Source organism: Aplidium turbinatum, chromosome 17 (assembly GCF_918807975.1).
Source record: "Aplidium turbinatum chromosome 17, kaAplTurb1.1, whole genome shotgun sequence".
Taxonomy (NCBI): domain Eukaryota; kingdom Metazoa; phylum Chordata; class Ascidiacea; order Aplousobranchia; family Polyclinidae; genus Aplidium; species Aplidium turbinatum.
Genome location: NC_137488.1, coordinates 3,169,105 through 3,188,881, shown reverse-complemented (window position 1 = coordinate 3,188,881; position 19,777 = coordinate 3,169,105). Strand labels below are relative to the sequence as shown.

The 19,777-nt window shown below is 41.1% G+C and overlaps 1 protein-coding gene across 4 annotated transcripts in view; it reads right to left on the bottom strand.

Moving 5' to 3' along the window:
- Positions 1–19,777, bottom strand: part of LOC145786463 (spectrin beta chain, non-erythrocytic 1-like) — a 64,885-nt gene that overhangs the window by 9,676 nt on the left and 35,432 nt on the right. For all 4 annotated transcript variants that reach the window (XM_082598121.1, XM_082598123.1, XM_082598122.1 and 1 more), the window contains 21 exons: positions 12,631–12,794; positions 12,165–12,303; positions 11,542–11,698; positions 10,779–11,023; positions 10,386–10,586; positions 9,990–10,109; positions 9,408–9,461; positions 9,209–9,336; positions 8,665–8,795; positions 7,444–7,573; positions 6,267–6,501; positions 5,696–5,893; positions 4,811–4,930; positions 4,348–4,545; positions 3,702–3,995; positions 3,368–3,502; positions 2,838–3,047; positions 2,361–2,526; positions 1,890–2,034; positions 1,472–1,580; positions 729–868 (listed from right to left, as the gene is read on the bottom strand). In XM_082598121.1, coding sequence (XP_082454247.1) covers positions 729–868; positions 1,472–1,580; positions 1,890–2,034; positions 2,361–2,526; positions 2,838–3,047; positions 3,368–3,502; positions 3,702–3,995; positions 4,348–4,545; positions 4,811–4,930; positions 5,696–5,893; positions 6,267–6,501; positions 7,444–7,573; positions 8,665–8,795; positions 9,209–9,336; positions 9,408–9,461; positions 9,990–10,109; positions 10,386–10,586; positions 10,779–11,023; positions 11,542–11,698; positions 12,165–12,303; positions 12,631–12,794 — 3,419 coding nt within the window. The remainder of the gene's footprint in view (positions 1–728; positions 869–1,471; positions 1,581–1,889; positions 2,035–2,360; positions 2,527–2,837; positions 3,048–3,367; positions 3,503–3,701; positions 3,996–4,347; positions 4,546–4,810; positions 4,931–5,695; positions 5,894–6,266; positions 6,502–7,443; positions 7,574–8,664; positions 8,796–9,208; positions 9,337–9,407; positions 9,462–9,989; positions 10,110–10,385; positions 10,587–10,778; positions 11,024–11,541; positions 11,699–12,164; positions 12,304–12,630; positions 12,795–19,777) is intronic.

Sequence of the window (19,777 nt, the reverse complement as noted above, 5' to 3'; positions counted from 1 at the left end):
ATAGAGATCAGCCGATAAGTGTAGCTCTGACGTGGCCCATCTAAAACTACGAGTCGCATGTCCCAGCGGGTTGACAAAGTTTATATAGAAGCAAATACAGTTGGTTGTACACACGCCAGTTGGTTGTCTTATTAGAGTGATTTCATTTACTCACACAAAATTTTTAAAAAAAAGTCGCATTTTGCGCATACGGAGGATCTTTCCTCTTGACAATGCACACAACATAAAACACTTAGTTGAATTTATACAGTCAACTAAACAAACAAGCCGTTCACTCAAGGACATGAAGATACAGACTATAGATAAGCGTTTGGGCTGTTAAGAATTCTATAAGCTTAGCACACAAGTTGCCAACAAAAAAGGTGAGTCCCATACTTGATCCAAGCATCGGGGGATGAGAAGATAAGGTTCTCATTATACTAAGCCTTCGGCACTAACGAGAGTAGGGTGGCCAGTTCCTTTCTCTCGGCCGCCTTTACTTCAGCAACTACGCCCACCCAATTTATTACACCCTGGGTAGAGGTGAGCGGTGATTTTCAACAACCAGCTTAAGCCGGGAGTCGAACCAGGATTGCATGATTGGAAAGCGAGTGCCTTATCCGCTGCGCCGTCCCACCGCAACAAAACCAACAAAACCACAATGCCAACAAAACCACAACTTAAAGATGATGTTGCTTCGTTACATACACGCAAATGTCAGCAGCATGCAACGAATGTGTTAAACTAACTTTTTCCACTTTTCTTGCAGCTCTTCACATTTGTTGTTGATGCGGTCTGTGTCGGGACTTTCCCCTGTCGCCATCTCCAAGCCACGTTTGCACACCGAGTCTACTATGTCCTCGTGACCTGCAATTTCGCTTTGAAGAGCCTGTAGTGGAAACAGATCATGATCCCAGTTCAAAACTTCAGAGGTTTTGTTCTTGTGTGTAGTTCTTTCTTTACGATTAATTGATTGGCTTTGATAAAGCAAAATCGCAATCATACAAAACTACGTCATCCGACGCGTGCATGACGCAAGATCTCCTAACTTTAAGTTTTCCTCAATGTTGAAGCCATCAACGTACATCCAACCCATGAATGCGTGGATCATTCGGATGCAAAGCTTTACTAAATTTAACACTAACAGTGATGTCAGCCGATGGCTGCATAGTCGAGTGCTGAGAGCCCTGATACGACGTTCGATAGGGCACCAGTTCGACACCGCTCAAGAGCATGAGGCTGTGTCTTCGGTAAGACACTTAAAAGCATGCCTTTGATTGTGGAGTGGCACCCCTTTGACTATAATCCTTGGTTTCTCATGAATATGAACAAATACGCTGCTCTAGAGGGAAATGCCTACGGCCCTTCTTAGGGCTATGGCCTGTTGAACTGAAGAATAGGGCTGTCAAGTCAAATGCTGAAAAATCACCTACTAAGTCAGTCGTCGTTATGGTTAAAACAGAATTAATCTTTAAAAGAATACATAAATAACCTGGTTCTTCTTTTTAAGTCCTTGAGCATCCTGCAAAGTATCACCATGTTCTAAAGATGACGCAAGAGGCATCTTATCATCAATCCATAACTTCTCGTCTTCAACATCCCTAAAAACATCACATGGTGAAAAAGTTACCTTTTGTTCCAAGTAACTGATGTTACTTCAGCTACATCCAGTTTGAGGTGAAGGAGTTACTTATGCAACACATAGATCCATATCGACATGACCAATCATTTGTGCTGGCATAAACGCGCCTTCAGCTATTGTGGCCAACAACACAGCCGCACGTGCTGAGGGTTGGAACCGAACCCAGAACCTTCTGGTCACAAGCTGTGCGACCCAATTGCTAAGCAAGTGAAGAGAGCTTTGCACAAGTTGACAATCAATACAACATTATCACAAGATCTATCTTTACCGGAAGAACTGATGCAGTCTCTTGTTGGCATCGAGTAGTTCCTTTCTCTGGAGGAGTGGACCATCCAAGTCATCTATCCTTTTCTTGATGTTGGCATGTTGCTTCACCACGTCGTCATCCTTGTCTTCAGAGCGAAGAACGTTGACTAGAAAGTCATAAGAACGTAAAGTTGGAAGGCATTGTATAAGACAAAGCGCAAGCCGTAAAATGGTAATTCATCTTCACTTGAGCATTGATGGACAGATGTGCTTTTGCATCTTAACAACGTTTTACCACACATACGGCTTAGGTTGGACAATGGACAGTGGTCACATTTATTTCTCTTGGAATAAAAAAAAAGCGACAAATATAGCAAAACGACGAAATGATCCTTATTTTACAGCAACCCAAAAACATGTAACTCCATGTCGCCAAGTTCCTTGATGGACGTCTGAAGAGACAGAACTCCTATTAAATGATAACATGGTTTACCTTGGCTCTCCAGCTCCTGGACTTCCTGCTTCCGAATGACGATCTCTTCCTCATGAGCAGAATGATTCTTCAAGAGGAGATTGACGCTTACGAGATCCTTCCCTGCATCTTCCGCGCCCAGCTGCTGCTCCATTTGAGCAGCGAACTTATCCAGTTCCTCGCAAGTCTGCAGCCACATAACTTTTACGTCACATAATTTACACCAGAATGCGATGCCGAGATTAAGTTTCCAGTTTATCGAATCAAGTAACAACAGACAAATAAATCTTTTCTGTAAATTCTGCAATTAAACACAGGTCATGACACCAACAACAATTTTTGCTTTTAATTTGACAATTCACTTCACTGCTACTAGAGCTGTCGAAGCAAGACCGAAAAACATCTCCATAAAACTGTCATGAACGCTTATACCTTCCCACTGTGCCATAGTATCGGACCAGAAACCTTTCGATTTCCAGCTGACAACCAAAAACCCACCTGAGTGAAGAGTTCAGCCTTGTGGGCGTCAAACAGGGTCTTCTCCTTTGTGCTAGTGCATGCCTCCAGCTCCTCCCAGTGCCGACGTAGATCATTCAATCTTTCCTCAATCTCTTCAGCGTGCTCCGGCTTAGCCTCCGCGATCCCAGCACCATCCTCCTCCAGCCGTTCTAACCGATCCTTGTTGGCGGACAGCTCAGCGGCGAAAGCCTTTGGATACAAGTTTAAGATGGTATTGCAATCACAAGTTGGGGACTTTATTTTTACAAACAAGAAAAAATACCATGCGACAAATGCGAGACCTAGACAAAACTAAATTCAGTTTTTAAAAGCACTGCATCATATTTACTATTTACAATTTTACATGGATTTTACACAAATAATAATCTAAAAAGTTCTGTTCAGAATGAGCCTAGGCTTTTAACTTCAACTTCACTGACAGTCAAAACAAAATTGAGTTCAATATGACAACAATTTGCAATATGATTCATTAATGATCTTGCAGCAGATGACTCAACAACTCCTCCTACCTGATGCTTCTGCCACTTTGAGTGCAGGTTCCTGGCATTGTCATAGGTGGCATCCTTAGCAGTCAACATCTTCTCATTGATCCAGTCGCCCAGCTCCACGCAGTCAGCAACAAACTTTTGCATTAGGAGGTTTTCCTGCATGAAGCGAAACGTTAAGCTTACAAAAGAGCCAAATAACATTTCTCTCAATTTCTGATAAATTTAAACAAAGAATCCTATTTGCCAACATGAGAGGCTACGTTAGAATAATAAAATACGCTTCTTTTTAAATTCTTTCAAAAATTTACTAAAGACTACTCTTTGTCTTTTCTCTTATAAATTCCAGGGAACTCACCCGAAGTAACACAGTAACTTCCTGCGCCTCTTCTCTGTTTTTTCCTCTCGTCTCTGCTATCTTATCCGCTCTTTCTCTGATCTTCTCTGCATCTCCATGGTTAACCTCCGGATCACAGAGAGCTTCTGCTTCCTTGAGAACAGTCTCAACCCTCTCATCCGCTCCAGCCATGGTCGCCACAAACGCTTCATGTTTCTTCACCGACGCTTCCGCACTTTCAGGGGTCTTCAAAGATGCAGCAGCTCGACGGGCAGCATCCAAGGCATACTCTTGATTGGTGAGGAGTTGTTCGGCCTGGAAGAACAAAAGTTAAGCACATACAGTATTTATTACGTAAAAACAATAGTCGTAGTCGCAATGCACATAACTTCCATAAAGAAAATACAGATATCCAGCAACGTCACAGTTGCTTTTATGAGCGGAAAGTGCTGATGAGATGTTACAACAAGACATGTGGGGCTATTGTGGCACTGTGGCAGTTACACTGGAAAAGCAATGATGAATATCATAGAAATAACTTGAAATTGTGATAACTGATTAAAGTTACTCATTAGTAATTACCTAGTTGTGGTCAAATGATATAACAATAACTAACAAACCCCTCATTCAATTAGTTTTGCATTTACGTTGGGTTTCCTACACTTACTTGCTTGCAATCCCTGACGAATGCCTGGTACTCCCTCGCTTGATTCAAAAGCTTGTTCTGCTTGGCCCACATCTTCTGCAGTTCTTCCCACCCTTGATCCAAAGCCTGGAGTCTCTGTCCAAGGAACATGTACTGCGGCTCTTCTTCTCTTCCAGAGATGACAAGCTTACCAGTGTCCCGGATGTGCACATAATCATCCTTCAAACAAATACGATTTTTATGAGAAAACATCTCCAATCTCCTCAAAGTGAGGGCTACAATGCAGAAGATTCATAAACTTCCAGCTGCCAATAGAACTTATGTAATCGTTTAGAGATAAAATGCGCTTCAGTACGTCTACATACTCTACAACCTTTCAACTGTAACCCACTAGTGGTTTACGCAATTCCTACATGAGTACTATAGACACTAGACAGTGTAACCCTCCCTTAATTTCACAAGCAAGAACAATACTGAATCTGACCTCGTAATTATCGATCTCTAGTTTTATGGCTTGATGTTGTTGGAGGAGCTTTTCGGCTTCCGGAAGCGATTGCGGTGTGTCTTCGGATGCTATGGTGGTCTGAGTACTGGATAGCCAAGCCTAGAACGGTACAAGTTATCTTAAAAGAAGGAAAATGAAACCGAGGTTTACGAAAATGACGAAGCCAGCGCTCGACGTGTGACTGAGATTGAAGTTATCGTAAAGTTTCAGCCGCCATCACTCTTATAAATAATGAGGTTGTGCAAGGGACTTTGCGTCGCAGTTACGCCTTTCGGATAACAAAACCTTAACAAGCAGAAACTTCACTCTGTCAATCTCAATGAACGCATCTGCGTCAGAGCATCAAACTCTCGACAAGAATGTGAAACTGTCAGAATTATGCTTCAAAAAACGCTTTCTACGATCAGGTTATTATTATTTTACTGATTGACGTTTTCAAAACTAATAATTTTCAAGACAGGCATGGGTGCATCTCAACCGTCTTCGCACGGGCGTCGGACTTTGCAGCTCAACCATGCACTAATGGTGAACAACCTCTTCCTCCTCTTGTGAATTTGGTGCCGAGAAACAGACCGCAGACCACATCATCAATGGCTGTAACATCTTCAAGCCATCTATTGGAGTGGAAAATCTGCGCGTCTTGGATGATGAAATCAAAGACTGGCTGCTCTCTTGTAGCCTTCCAGTGTAGTCCGGGAACATCGTGAATCTGGGGTGGTAAAAGGATAGACCCCTGGCCCCAGAGACTAACACGACGATGAAGAAAACTAATAGTGACGTTATCTGTGATGACATACTGATGGTGACGTTATCTGTGATGACATACTGATGGTGACGTAATTTCAAGTCAAAATTAACAAGCACCTGGAAACGATCCAAGTCCCTCAAGAACTTCTGCAAGTTTCCAGCCTCTCCCAAAGAGTCTTCTCTTTGCTTGAGCATCTCTCGGAGTTCGTTCCAAACCGCCTCCATGGCTTCAAACTTTCTCCTGATCTCATCCGCCTCATCCGGATGGTCTTCCGATAAGCGATCCGCCTCATTACGAAGCTCATCCAGTTTTGCCTGGAAGATAACCATCAGTAAGATTTCACAAGAATAAAGTTCATAAAGCGTTTTAGAGTTGGATCATTTTTCGAACATCAAAAAGTTCTCTTATTCGCAACAATAGAATATGGATGTTAGAAACCTATTTGCAGCGAAGCTATTCCTCACATCAGCTTCCAAGAATTATATTCAGATTAGAGCTCTATTACATACAAAACTATTACGTGTTTATATTTTATTCTGTTTGAAGAAGTGTACATGAAGATGATTCTACAAACCGAAACAGAATTCAATGAACAAATTGTCTCTGCTATTGAAGAGCAGGTGCTTTATAAGATTCATGACACACGCGCATTCATTGTTTTAAGATTCAGTGTCCACAACCGCTAACCTGAATAGCGGCAAGATCGCGCTCCATGCTCGATAGCTTTCTCTGCAGCGCTACGACACCGGCGAGGTCGTGATCATTCAGCGGCTCATCGCCACCGCTTGCGCCCGCCAATAGTCGAGATTTTTCCCGAATCCAACCTTCGGTCTCGTCGCATTCCATTTTGAATCCTTGGAGACCGCGTGCGGATGCCAAAGCGTCGCGGCATTCGTCTAGAAGCGCGCGCAACGCGTTCCATCTAATAAAAAAAATTAAAACTCATTGCGATTGAGACCACAAACATTTGAGCCCAACAAAGTCGTGCATCCATTCTACAGATCGTTCCGTCCATACCATACCAGGTTGTGCGCAGCCATGTGGAGAGACAGCAATGTTGATTGCAAACAGGGAAGTGGAGTCATTATCAAATGAATGGCAGCACAATACCAGCTGAAGTTCAATCATAACTCAGCTCTGACTTATAGCGGCGGCCGCAAAGCTCATACAAAACTGTCATGCATTAAGCAGTCCCTTACAATTAATTTAACTTCAATCTTCTCTAATAAAATTCCAACAATAACTTTTTAAAGAAAATGAAGGGGTGTACCAGCAAACATCTATAGGATTGGCCCATGATACAAGAGAAGGATCCCCAGAGGATACAAACTGATATGAATGAATCAACAAGTGAATAAAAAAATAACGGTTAACCTCTCAAGTACATGTAGCTCCACACAGAGTGAAATTTACATGCCTTTTGACTCTTTTTTATTTCTTTAAAAGTATTATTGACTCAAAAAGAATGTCTAAAAAGACATTACGAAAAGTAACTACGGACAAAGGCCAGTGTTTCGATCTTCCGATCTCTTCAGCGTAGTAAAGTGAAAGTAGAAAGTTGTCTTGAACTTGAAGCGTTAGTTGAGATGATGATTTGAAACTTGAGTGATTGTTGTGAGACAATGAGCCTGGATTTAAGTTTTAACTTTGGACCTCAGCGAAACGTAGTTTTACAGCCTATTAGCAGGTGTGATTTTTTTAAGAGAATTTGTGCTAAGAATAATTTGTGCTAATAAAAATAACTTTTTATGTTTAAATAATTGCGAAAAAAGATAAACTTTTAATAGTGGTCTAACAAAACAAAAAAATCTCAAAATTCGGTAAATAAAAACAGCCAAGTTTGGTATTATAATTTATTCTTCACCTGGTATTGAGGTGGTTCTGCTTATCGGATACTTCGTCTGAGTTGGGGTGCTTGATGTGTAGCAGCTGACGCGCCATCTGATTCACTACCGCCACTTGCGGCGCCAATTTGTTGATTTCTTTCTCATAACCTGAAAACAAAAGGTGCCTGTTCACTGCTCAAGAGGTGCACGTTCAATTCCCTACATATGCAACTGCTATAAATCAACTACTCTGTCCCGGTCATAGCGATATAACTTCGGTAAAGAGTTTGTCTTGTTGAACCATAGGCATACGAAGCCGAGCAACGTGATCAAGTTTAACATCTTCAAGTTTATCACATTTACATAAACATAAAACTACGCAACAAATTAAGTATCGAACGTTTTCGACATCACAAGATGTCCTCTTCAGGAATAACATACATACAAATTAACTACATCTGAATAAAATACAATGGTTAACTAAATCTATAAACAGAAAAAGACAAAAACTGCACAGTAGTCCTTCTGACTAGCTCAAACTCAACGATATAGGCTCCACGAGAATCAAAGGTAACTGCATCAAAAGGTGTTAAACAGATCACATGATATGGTAGAAAGGCAAGGTGCGAAAGTATGTAGTTAATTTGTATGTATATTATTCCTGAAGAGGACATCTTGTGATGTCGAAAACGTTCGATACTTAATTTGTTGCGTAATTTTATGTTTATGTAAATGTGATAAACTTGAAGATGTTAAACTTGATCACGTTGCTCGGCTTCGTATGCCTATGGTTCGTAGCGATATCTGCAAGAGAAAGGAACTATAACGCATCATATTAATTAAACAGATGTTGCTTCATAAGCCTACACTTAGTATTATATATCAAAAACTGAACATGGCCAAATAAGATTCAAACTTTCTACTTGGACAATGGACATCCACCTGCTTGAATTAAGGTTAAAACGAGAATAAAAATTATGCAATTAACCAATGATACAACAGCGAAGTAGAAACGATAAACGGATTCCAAAACAAGATGCCAGCTACCTCCTGTGACCCACCGGTAGTCTGCACTAACCAGCCCGCACGACACATCCATGGTGAAGTTGTTTAATAGTTATTTTGTGGGTTGAACCTTCAAGATATGAATTCTTAGTTTTGAATTCTTTTTGCTTCAACATGTAGTTGACAAGTTGTTCTGATGCTTGCAATACCTAACACAATGCTGTGTTTCTGTTCGTGAAACAAACCCAGCTCACCTTCGAAGCGATGCTGTACGAGATTCATGTCTTCAATGCCATCAGGAATGTTCATGGTCTGGAGTACTTGCTCTTTCTCGTCGACCCAAGCTATCACCGAGTCTGCCTCACTTTGGAACTTGTACAACGATCTGAAGTTAGAATGTTGCAGTTACATCGAGTTATCGTCACTTAACAGCGATCTGACGTTTTGACAAGTCATGTATGATCACCGTCATCTTAACATTTGTCAAATGAGAACAATTTGACAAAGCGAGTTTGGAATAAGGTAGTGACAGGAAAATTTAGAAAAGGAAGAACAAAGAAAACGTGGGGTGACACCGTGAAAGAAACGTGACAAAAGAAACCTGAAAATTGAAGATGCGAACAATACAGATGGAGTCGCTGCAGAAAACTGTTCGACCTTGATGTTTCGGGATGAAGATCAAGCTTCTTTGAAGCAAAATAGATGACGATGATGAAACCCTAAACATTTATTGCACACAAACGTTCGAATAGATTGTGACAACATCAGGTTTGCAACTACCACCATTTCCATGCATACCTAGCATCAAGTAGCTTCTCTTTGCGTTGTGCGGCAAAGCCGAGTAGTTCCTTGTAGTGGCTTCTGACCGTCCTCAATCGCTCCTGGACCTCTGTGGAGTCGCGCTGTTGTTCTGGCAAAGCATTGGCCTGGAAAGTAATTGGCCACCAGTTAGTTTGCAACACATGCCGCATGGTACTTCATTCGGTCAAATCCTCACCTGTTCGTCCAAGGCATCGATCACTGTCTGATACTCTTTCAGCTCGTCTTGAACCTGCAGAAGGAAATAGTGGAAAATGTAATGACAAACAAAACAACCACACACACAGGTTCTTGTCTGCTCGACGATGCTCAATTACTTACGGCACTAACAGAAGCTGAGGTTATACAAGTCGTCTCAAGATAAAGTTGTCAACAAAATCTTACAAAAAATGGCATCCGATCATTTTTCACATGAGTACTTGCGAGATGCCAGTTCATTATCTGGCATAAGTCAAGTCCTTATTGCGGAAATTTAAAATCAAGTTGAAGGCTTCTTGTTTAGCACTAAGTTACGATAAATAGAAATTGACATCAAATTAAATCCAAAAAAGATCTGGTCCCTGAATAGTTCCAAATACAGACCCAAAAGCAAAACTCTTGAAATTTAAAAATATTCACTGTAATTGCAAATTCCAGACACGCCATTGCTTTTTCACCTTGTCGCTCACTGGGCGTAAGCAACACATTCAGACAAATTTTATTATCGGATAGCAGACACCAATACATAAAGGCAGGTAGCAACAACGATAAGATGCTCTACCTGAGAGTGCTTCTTGAGTAGAGTTTGCACTGAGGGTTCGTCTCTCCCACAATCATCAGTGGACACAATCCGGAACATGTCCACCAACCACATGTCCACGTCATCAGCATCCGCGTAGAACTGGAATGACAACCGGTTGATTCCAGTTCAATATGTTGCACGTCATCAAAGTAGCAAACATACGGCGACGGTGAAAAGCACAACACTAGCAAGCGGCGATGATAAAACCTCTGGCACAATTGTTTGCTTCCCACAACTCTAGTCCACATGACAAGGGTTGTGAGATAAAGAAATATTTAATGTTTTTTCCGAAGTTAATTGCCGTCACTAAACTCGCCAACATCTTACTTCTACGTTAAACTAACGTAAACTAACATTTCCTTGTTCAACACTGACCTGGTACAGAAGCTCGGCTTCATGCAAGCGCTCCCGTCTGGCGGTGGCCATCTTGGTCAGGTTATCCCACTCCTGGTTAGCCTCTGTGATCCGGGAGCGGATATCATCGGATGCGAAGTGATTCTGAGCAATCAGCTCCTCCCCACTAGCAACAGCGCCTTCTAGTGCCGTCCGACGACCTTTCATTTCGTCATCAAGAGCCTAAGCAAACCAGATATCCAAATGTAAAGTTTCTTTCAGCATGACTATAACCAACTGTCTACTACCACGACAAAAATTGCTAAAGAAAACAGAGGCAAATGTGTGACGTGGTAAAGCATTCCGAATGCAATTACAAATATGAAACCGATGTAGTCGATCAAGTTAAACCCAAGAATGAAAACAAAACCATACCTTCTGCTTCGAGACTAATGAGTGGACACTCGTCAGATCATGCCCGGCGTCATCTGACGTTAAGAGCTGTTCCTTCTGCCTGACCCAGGCGATTTCCTCGGCCATCGTCGCGAAAAATTGATGCATGCGACGAGATTCGTCGAGTTTGTCGTGTCTCTCGGCGGCGAGGCGGCACAGTTCGTCATACGTCTTTCTGACGCCTTCGACGCGGTCCTTTACTGCCTCTGGTTCGCATGCGGAGTAACCTGCCATGAAGGTTTGTTTGAGACGATGCAAAGGAGGTAGAAGGAGGTCATATATTTGTAACAAATCGCATCAGAAAAAATCACCCAGTGAACTCCAAACTATTTTGCTTCAATATACCACTTCTCTGATGAAGTTCGACTTCCAGATCACATTAAATCAAAGATCGCTTGACTTTGTTTTGTTGCATTAATTTCAATGGCACAAAGATAAAACTAGTTCGAGATTTTTGTCTGAACAAAACAACTCGGGCCCTCATGTGCACAAATGTGTGATTTTGTTTTGTGTGAAGTCACGATAAAGCGCATTAAAAATTTGTCGGGTGACAAGCGACAAATACAACGTGTCTTGAAATGGTTTGGTAGTTCTCTAGAACAAGCAAATCTATTAGGGTTGGAATTTTTATGCAGTCCAGAACCAGTGTTGAGGGCGCTGGAAGAATCTGATTATTTTTATTTAAAATCTGCCCTGGGCGATCCATCGCTCATTGGTCGTCCTCTGCCGTTACAACTCGCTTCACCTTCGGAGGAAGGAGTCAGAAACTCTTTGCTTTGATCCTCAATGTCTCGGACACGATCTCCATGGACGGTGATATCCTGTTGAAGGAGGGCGTGCTTCTGGAGGATATCTTCAACTCCGATGAGATGCTGCCCAACATCTTCTCGTTCAAGCTGACCCTGCGTAAACAATTGTGATGAAGATGTTGATCCATAAACGTTGAATGCGCAGCCGACGCGAGCAGTGTTTAAAATCTTTATGAACCAAATCTAGTCGTTGAAATTGATTCAATAAACATAAACCAAAGAAGGGCCGGTACAGCGCGTCAACCCCGGGTCAGAGTTCGGTCTCCGATCGGGTGGTAGCGAATTGTTTGCCAAATCACGCGTCACAATCGTTTGTAGAAAAGTATCAACACCCAGAATATTGTTGTTTTCAAGATTGTTATCAGCAAAATATGACTTCCACATTATTGATGGGACTGCAGGAGAAACAAACCGTTCGGTATTTACTTTCATAATTATTACATCATGTGATGTTTGTGTAGAGCACTGAAACACTCTGGAAAGCTAATTATGAAGTAAGCACAGAAGAATGTAAAGAAAATAGCAAAGCTACACAGATGATCCAACCATTGAAGCGTACCTTCATGTCGTCCATCCAATCCAGCAGTGTGATCATCGCTTGGAACATTTGCTGCAGCCGCACATTGAGCTCCAATCTGGACCGTCTGCCTTGCAACAACTCAAGAAGATATGCCCACAGTTGTAGCACGTTGTCTTTCCTGATGCAAGTTCAAATATATACATGAAAGTTAGGTCCACTGTGGACTGTGGTTAAATGTAACATCAGCTTCTGTTATCAAAATAACATAGTTCGAAACTTGTAAAAAGACATGCTTCCCAAGAACAGAAACGAATGAAAACCTGTGTCGGCCTCTTGCATGGATACAAATTGAAATTGAAAAAGTAGCCTAATATACCTGCATGACAACAGAACATCCTAAGCAACTGATAGGGTCTACAAAGAAAAAGCTATTAAGATACAGCGCTGTCTGACGTAGAATTAATTCAATTACTGTGAAGGACATTGTCATCAACCCACGCCGTACCGGTCGATGATGCGTTTGACGTCATGATAGTCCTCACGTTCCAGTTCAGTAGCCACAGCAACGACAGCCTGCACACGTTCCTCGTACGCTTTCACGTCCGTCTCTATGGCTTCGTGTTTCTTGGTGGCTGCTTCGACACCAGCCAGGTCGCCACCAAAGTTATCCTGGCGACAGATTTTAACTTTATAAAAGTTGATGCAGACAACACCCTGATGGTTTGGAAGGCATACGGCGTCACAATACAGTAGATGTTGCAAAGTATAATGTAACTTGACGTTGTTAAACACTTAAACAGTGTAAAACGAAAACACTGCACGAGAGTGTACACCATACAGATTGGATCGTTTTTTTTTCCATTCCAACTATACAATTACATCTAACTATCATAATTTCAATTAAGCTACAATTTCATATTGAGAAAACATATAAGTACAGTATGCGATGTAGGTTATTATAGCCTACATGATTAAGACGGTGTATAGCGCCAATACGTTGCTCTCCACACAAAAACACAAATGCTAGCATGCTTTTACCCAATAACATCAAGCGCATCATATAAACGCAATACATAATTTATCAAATGCACCCCCAATTTGTCAACTTTAAAAATATAAAGTGACACTCCCTATAAGAAAGGTGACTTCAAGCCGGTGAGAGCAACTTGAAAGTACAACCGCTACACCAACGGCCCCGCTAGGAGGCAGAAGTACGCCACCAGAGGACTCATCGATGCCTTGAAACTTCAAACACAAGAACTCCCGAAATCGCTCTGGTTGTCTAACTACCTAGAGGATACAGCTAACATATCCACAAAAATCTTTCATTTAAATGTTATGGTTTCTTGATATTACAGCAAACAAAAAAGAGACGTGGAAAAGATTCAAGCTCGCAAGCCAAGCAAGAGTAGCGACACAATGCAGAACCAGTTTAAGCTTAACACAAATTTGTGGGCCAGCAACAAACATGGTATGTCGACTCTAAGCCTACAGAATGGTCGAATTTACAGTAGATAGACATTTCGGTGAATTTTCGGTTCGTAAGCGTCATTTTTGTTTTAAATATGGAAACAAACAATTGTATTTTCCGCAAAGTTATACAACCGTATGACAACCCACGCCATGCAGCATCATAAAGCATCATGAGCCAGGCTGGTACTTTCTACTTGCAATCCTTCTAACTTCCACTTCCCGGTCATCACTGAACGTTTCAGCAATAACTGAGGAGTGAAAATTGAATGGGAACCGCCATATATCGTTACACCAGCAACAAAATGATTCAGCATTGTTCATGTTAAATCTGATAGACAACACTCTAAATGCTGGGAACAACCCAAATATACACAACTTACCCACGACTTTGCACATTCCTTTGCAGTGGAGCAAAAACAATTAGATAATTTTGTTTTTTTAATAATCATTAACATCAATCGTGATAAACTAAGAGTGTCTACAATATGATCCCAAAAAGATTATGAAAATAAAATGCAAAATAGAAAAGGGCGAGTTTATATAAGTTCAATGCAGGTAATAGCAAAACATGTTTTAAACTAGGAGCAAGGACGTTTTTGAACGCCTCAGAGCAAGTGGAACCTTAATTTGCATCACTGTATAAGAGCTTGAGTAAAGAAAAAACAATCTTGTATTGCATACTAAACTAGGTGGCTTGCTGAGGTAAGTGTCGTGTGTGTATGATTAAATAAAATGCGGCTGCTCACAAGCAGGCTACAGCAACTAGAGCAGGAGTTACATGGCTTTAATTACATTTTCATTAGGAATTTTAACGATGACTTTTTTAGATGTATTTTTGGACGTAGAATCTAAAAATCGAGTGCTTACAAGCCGAAAACTGGACGTTTTTGAGATATTTGCATTTTTTGGGCTAGCAAGAGAATGACGTCATTGCTTGGGAGCTCAGGAGAGATTCGCGATCGTTGGATAGCGGCTGCATTTGAATACATGGCACAAAACCAAAGTAGCTAGTTCCTCTGTTTTCCCTCGGAGTTCGGGTAGTTTTGTTTCCTGGTCGCGGCAAAATTTTAGTTGTGATGGTTTGTGATCTGGTTGTTTCTTTTCAATTCGAACCAACTTTCATGGAATAAATATTATTGTTACTTCACAATTTTCAGTTTTGATGACTTCACTTTGCACAATTTTTCTAAAGATGGGTTACGTTTGTGCTTGTTTCATTACGTTTAACGATTGGGCTACTTTTAGGCTAGTTTTCCTAGAAATTTGGGCTGGAATTTTACATTAAGATAGAAGTTCTACAGAAGGACAAGATTGAGACGCTCACAAACATATCAAAAAAGTATCTTGAATTTCTCTCTGAAGAATGAATCGCAAATCTAAGTTTCAAAGCACAATTTCTGTGTGTATTTTGAAAGGTATTTTGGGTCCAATTTTGGGTGTTTTGGGTACTGAAAAGGTATTTTGGGTCCAATATTAAAACAGATAAACAAAGCAGAAAAAAAGGAATAATTATTACTGCCCACAAATACTACTCAAAGCAGGACATCATCAAAGCTGCTGCCATGATTCTCAGAAATAAGATTAAAATGTCTTAGGTAAAGCAGTTAAAGCCACCTATAACAGCGGATCTGTTGAATGATGGTAAAATACAACCACCTGAAGACCTTGTGCAGTTCTACAAATATATGTATGGTGGCCAAGATACCATGACTGAGCGCTGTGAAAGATATGCAAGGTCATCCGCTGAAGACGATGTTTACAAAGCTACATATGGGAGAATCAAACCTGCAAAGCATCTGCTGTTAGGGATGACTCTGAAGTCGTTGACGGGCTCCAAAAAAGTCATTGAACTTCTTAACCATTTTGGACACTGCTTAGGCTACACTTTGTGTGAGGAGTATGAAACAGAAATTGCTCTACAGGCTTTGGAGAAGGAAAAAGCTTCTCCAGAAGGAATAATTGGAGAAAAAAGGTTTAGCAATTGCAATTGCTTGGGACAATTGTGATCAGAATAAAGATACGCTTTCAGGCAGTGGCACCCTTCATGATACACAAGGAATATGCTTCCACAATATGACAACAGAGTTAGATGGATCAAAAGAACAAGGCCCATCACAGAGTGATAGTAGCAATTCTGGTTTGTCTTGGATTAGAAAAAGCAGTCTTGCAATCCCTCAAATTGAGCTGGAGCCTGTAAGAAAAAAGCCAAAGAAAGTTTCTACCAATTTCAAAACTTTCGATATGCCTTTCAAAACTTCTCCTGAAAATCTACAAAATGTGACAAAAAGGGATGTGATTTGGTCAATCGCCTTTGCTGGCTGTAAAGACACGCCTATGTGGTCAGGATGGAATGCTCAACTTACAAAAGATCCCCTGCCACGCCAAACAGTTGCATACATGCCAAATATTGGGACACCACCTACAAGGATGTAGTTCTTGATACTATGAAAACAAGCTTGAAAGTAGCGGATGAATGCAAGGAACATTACATGAATGTTACGTATGGCCTTGGTATTGCAAAGTCTGCTGCCCAAATTCAGAATATTCTGGCTCCCAGACTTGATAGGTTATTCATCCACTATGAACCGTTCCACATCATATTCAGATACTTTGGTTGCTTGGGTTACCTGATGGAGCCATCTGGAGGTCCATACATCCTTACTTAATCGGAAGTACTAGCTCCTTATAGGTCAATTAGCGGCTTCTTATCAGGAAAGCATTATAACGGGTGTAAACAATTGCATGTTTTACTTGCCACTGCGTTCAGGAAAAAAAAACATGTAGAGTCGTTCTTAGAGCAGATGAAGGACAATGGGAATAGACATGCTATCATCACAGCAATGCTTCGAAACAGTATACATATTGAAGATGTAGAGAAATCAGATGTCTTTAAAGGTCTTGTCACAAATCAAAGTCATAGTCCGGGAGCGGGGATGGTTGACCCTGCATTGTTGTATTAAGTTTTTTTTACTGTTGATTTTGGTAGCCAAGGGTCTCTATTTTCAGAAACTGGTTGATGACATGTTGTCACCTTAGGGCAATTTGAGAAATTCAAGATGGCGTCCAAGATGGCCGCCATTACCTATAAATGACCATAGCTCCCTATCCATTCACCTTAGGAAGGTGATTTTTGTCTCTATACCTAGGTTGTAGGGGTCAAGCTATCCATTAGAACGAAGTATTACGTTAATATCGTATTACATACATAATGGTAATTTCCAAGATGGCGTCCAAGATGGCCGCCATTACCTATAAATGACTGTAACTCCCTATCCATTCACCTTAGGAAGGTGATTTTTGTCTCTATACCTAGGTTGTAGGGGTCAAGCTATCCATTAGAACTAATTATTATCTTAATATCGTATTACATAATGGTAATTTCCAAGATGGCGTCCAAGATGGCCGCCATTACCTAAAAATGGCCGTAACTCCCTATCCATTCACCTTAGGAAGGTGATTTTTGTCTCTATACTTAAGTTGTAGGGTTAGGAGTCAAGCTATCCATAGAACAAAGTATTATCTTAATATCGTATTACATAATGGTAATTTCCAAGATGGCCGCCATTTCCTATAAATGACCATAATTCCTATCCATTCACCTTAGGAAGGTGATTTTTGTCTCTATACCTAGGTTGTAGGGGTCAAGCTATCCATTAGAACTAAGAATTATCTTAATATCGTATTACATACATAATGGTAATTTCCAAGATGGCGTCCAAGATGGCCGCCATTACCTATAAATGAGCATAGCATAACTCCCTGTAGCCTAAATCCCATGTAACTATCATATTGTAGTAGACGGGCACTAATAATTCACTATTGTCTTTTTAGGTGCTGCCCGTCAGGGCCCGATTAACCATGAGGCACAGGCCTCAGGCCCCCTGGTTTTAGGGCCCCCCATTTTTTTTACATTAGTACCGTATGCGTAGGTAGTGAAAGTTGTTGTGCCAGTGTGTCCACAGTTGTTATTTTTGAGTAACAATTTCAAATTGTGTAACGATTTTGCCGTAACAGTAACAGTTTAACAGTTGAAAAAGCTTCTTGTCAGAAAAAATGTGGCTTCAGCTGCAACCAAGTCTGATAGCCAAACTAACATTGATTGTGCCCTTGAATCACTTGTTGTAATGATCAAAGACTCGTCCGGCTTCCTGAATTCAGTTGAGTTGCCTGAAGCATAGGCTACAAAGAATTCGGGAGTGATAGTCTTACACGTCGTTTAATTGTCCCAAACCAGATTTACGCAAGGGTGATTTGCCTGCAGGTTATTGGGCGGGACAAGGTTGTGCTTGGTCATGAACTTGCGTCAGTTTCAACATCCATGTTTGATGATACTGGAGATATGGGGGTTGTGAAATCTAAATCTACCTTAAAGAAAATTCTCCAAGTTGAGGTGTCTGATAGAGTTGCTGGCAGCGCAGAAGGTTCTACTAACCTCTTCCAAAAACAAGAAGCAACTGATAGTTGATGATTTTGTCCAGGATGAGAAGTTTCATGAGGACAACACACAACATCATAAGTTAGTGGTAACAGGAGCAGATCCGGTGCCGATCAAAATCAGTGAAGGTGGAATTGTCATCTCACCGGCAGATCTGTTAACTTCACACGAAGAAGCAAATAACGTCATTGTTCAACAGGTCTTGAGTGGTGCCTCGCAAAATGCAGAAAGCAAAGTCACTGTCGTTGCCGATGACACTGACATCTTTGTACTGTTGCTGCATTATCATCACATGGCAAATCTCCAGAATGTTGTATTGATGGAGTCCCCAATCAAAGGAAGCGCGGTGCTTGATATAGGAAAAAAACTGTACAGAAGCATTGTCAGGTAGTCAAATGACTACTCACGGCACATGCACTTTCTGGCTGTGACATCGTCGCCTCCTATTTCAAAATTGGGAAGGCTACTGCATTTATAACACTTCGATAGATCAAACGAAATATGGTTGGGTAAAGGATGACCAAAACAAGTCCCTTCAACCAGTCACCTTACCTGATGAAGTCGAACTAGCCCCAGAGATGGTATCCGACGTCTAATAAAATATGGATGCCACAGTACTACTCCATGCAGTTCACGTGCTTGTAGTTGCAACTCTGCTAACATGAAATACACAATATTTTGCGCCTGCTATAATCGGGTTGCTATAACCTGACATCATAGAATAGTATGTAAGATAATTTAGTGTTACTACGGCCATGAATTTCACACAAATTGCGGTGGGATGGCGCAACGTTGTTGGCTTTTCAATTATGCAAACCTGGTTCGACTCCCGGCTTCAGCTGGTTGTTGAAAAACACCGCTCACCTCTACCCAGGGTGTAATAAATTGGGTGGGCGTAGTTGCTGAAGTAAAGGCGGCCGAGAGAAAGGAACTGGCCACCCTACTCTCCTTAGTGCCGAAGGCTTAGTACAATGAGAACCTTATCTTCTCATACCCGACACTTGAATCAAGTATGGGACCCCCCTTTACCTTTTACGGCCATCTTGGAAATTACCATTATGTATGTAATACGATATTAAGATAATACTTAGTTCTAATGGATAGCTTGACCCCTACAACCTAGGTATAGACAAAAATCACCTTCCTAAGGTGAATGGATAGGAAGTTATGGTCATCTATAGGTAATGGCGGCCATCTTGGACGCCATCTTGGAAATTACCATTATGTATGCAATACGATATTAAGATAATACTTCGTTCTATGGATAGCTTGACCCCTACAACCTAAGTTTAGAGACAAAAATCACCTTTCTAAGGTGAATGGATAGGGAGTTATGGTCATTTATAGGTAATGGCGGCCATCTTGGACGCCATCTTGGAAATTACCATTATGTAATACAATATTAACGTAATACTTCGTTCTAATGAATAGCTTGACCCCTACAACCTAGGTATAGAGACAAAAATCACCTTCCTAAGGTGAATGGATAGGGAGTTATGGTCGTTTATAGGTAATGGCGGCCATCTTGGACGCCATCTTGAATTTCTCAAATTGCCCAAAGGTGACAACATGTCATCAAGCAGTTTCTGAAAATAGAGACCCTTGGCTACCAAAATCAACAGTAAAAAAAACTTAATACCGCAATGCAAGGTTAAGGGAAAAAATGGCGTTTGGCTCCCAGACTATCACAATGTCACAAATCAAAGATATCATTCAAACAATAAAAAGTTTAAAGTGGAATTGG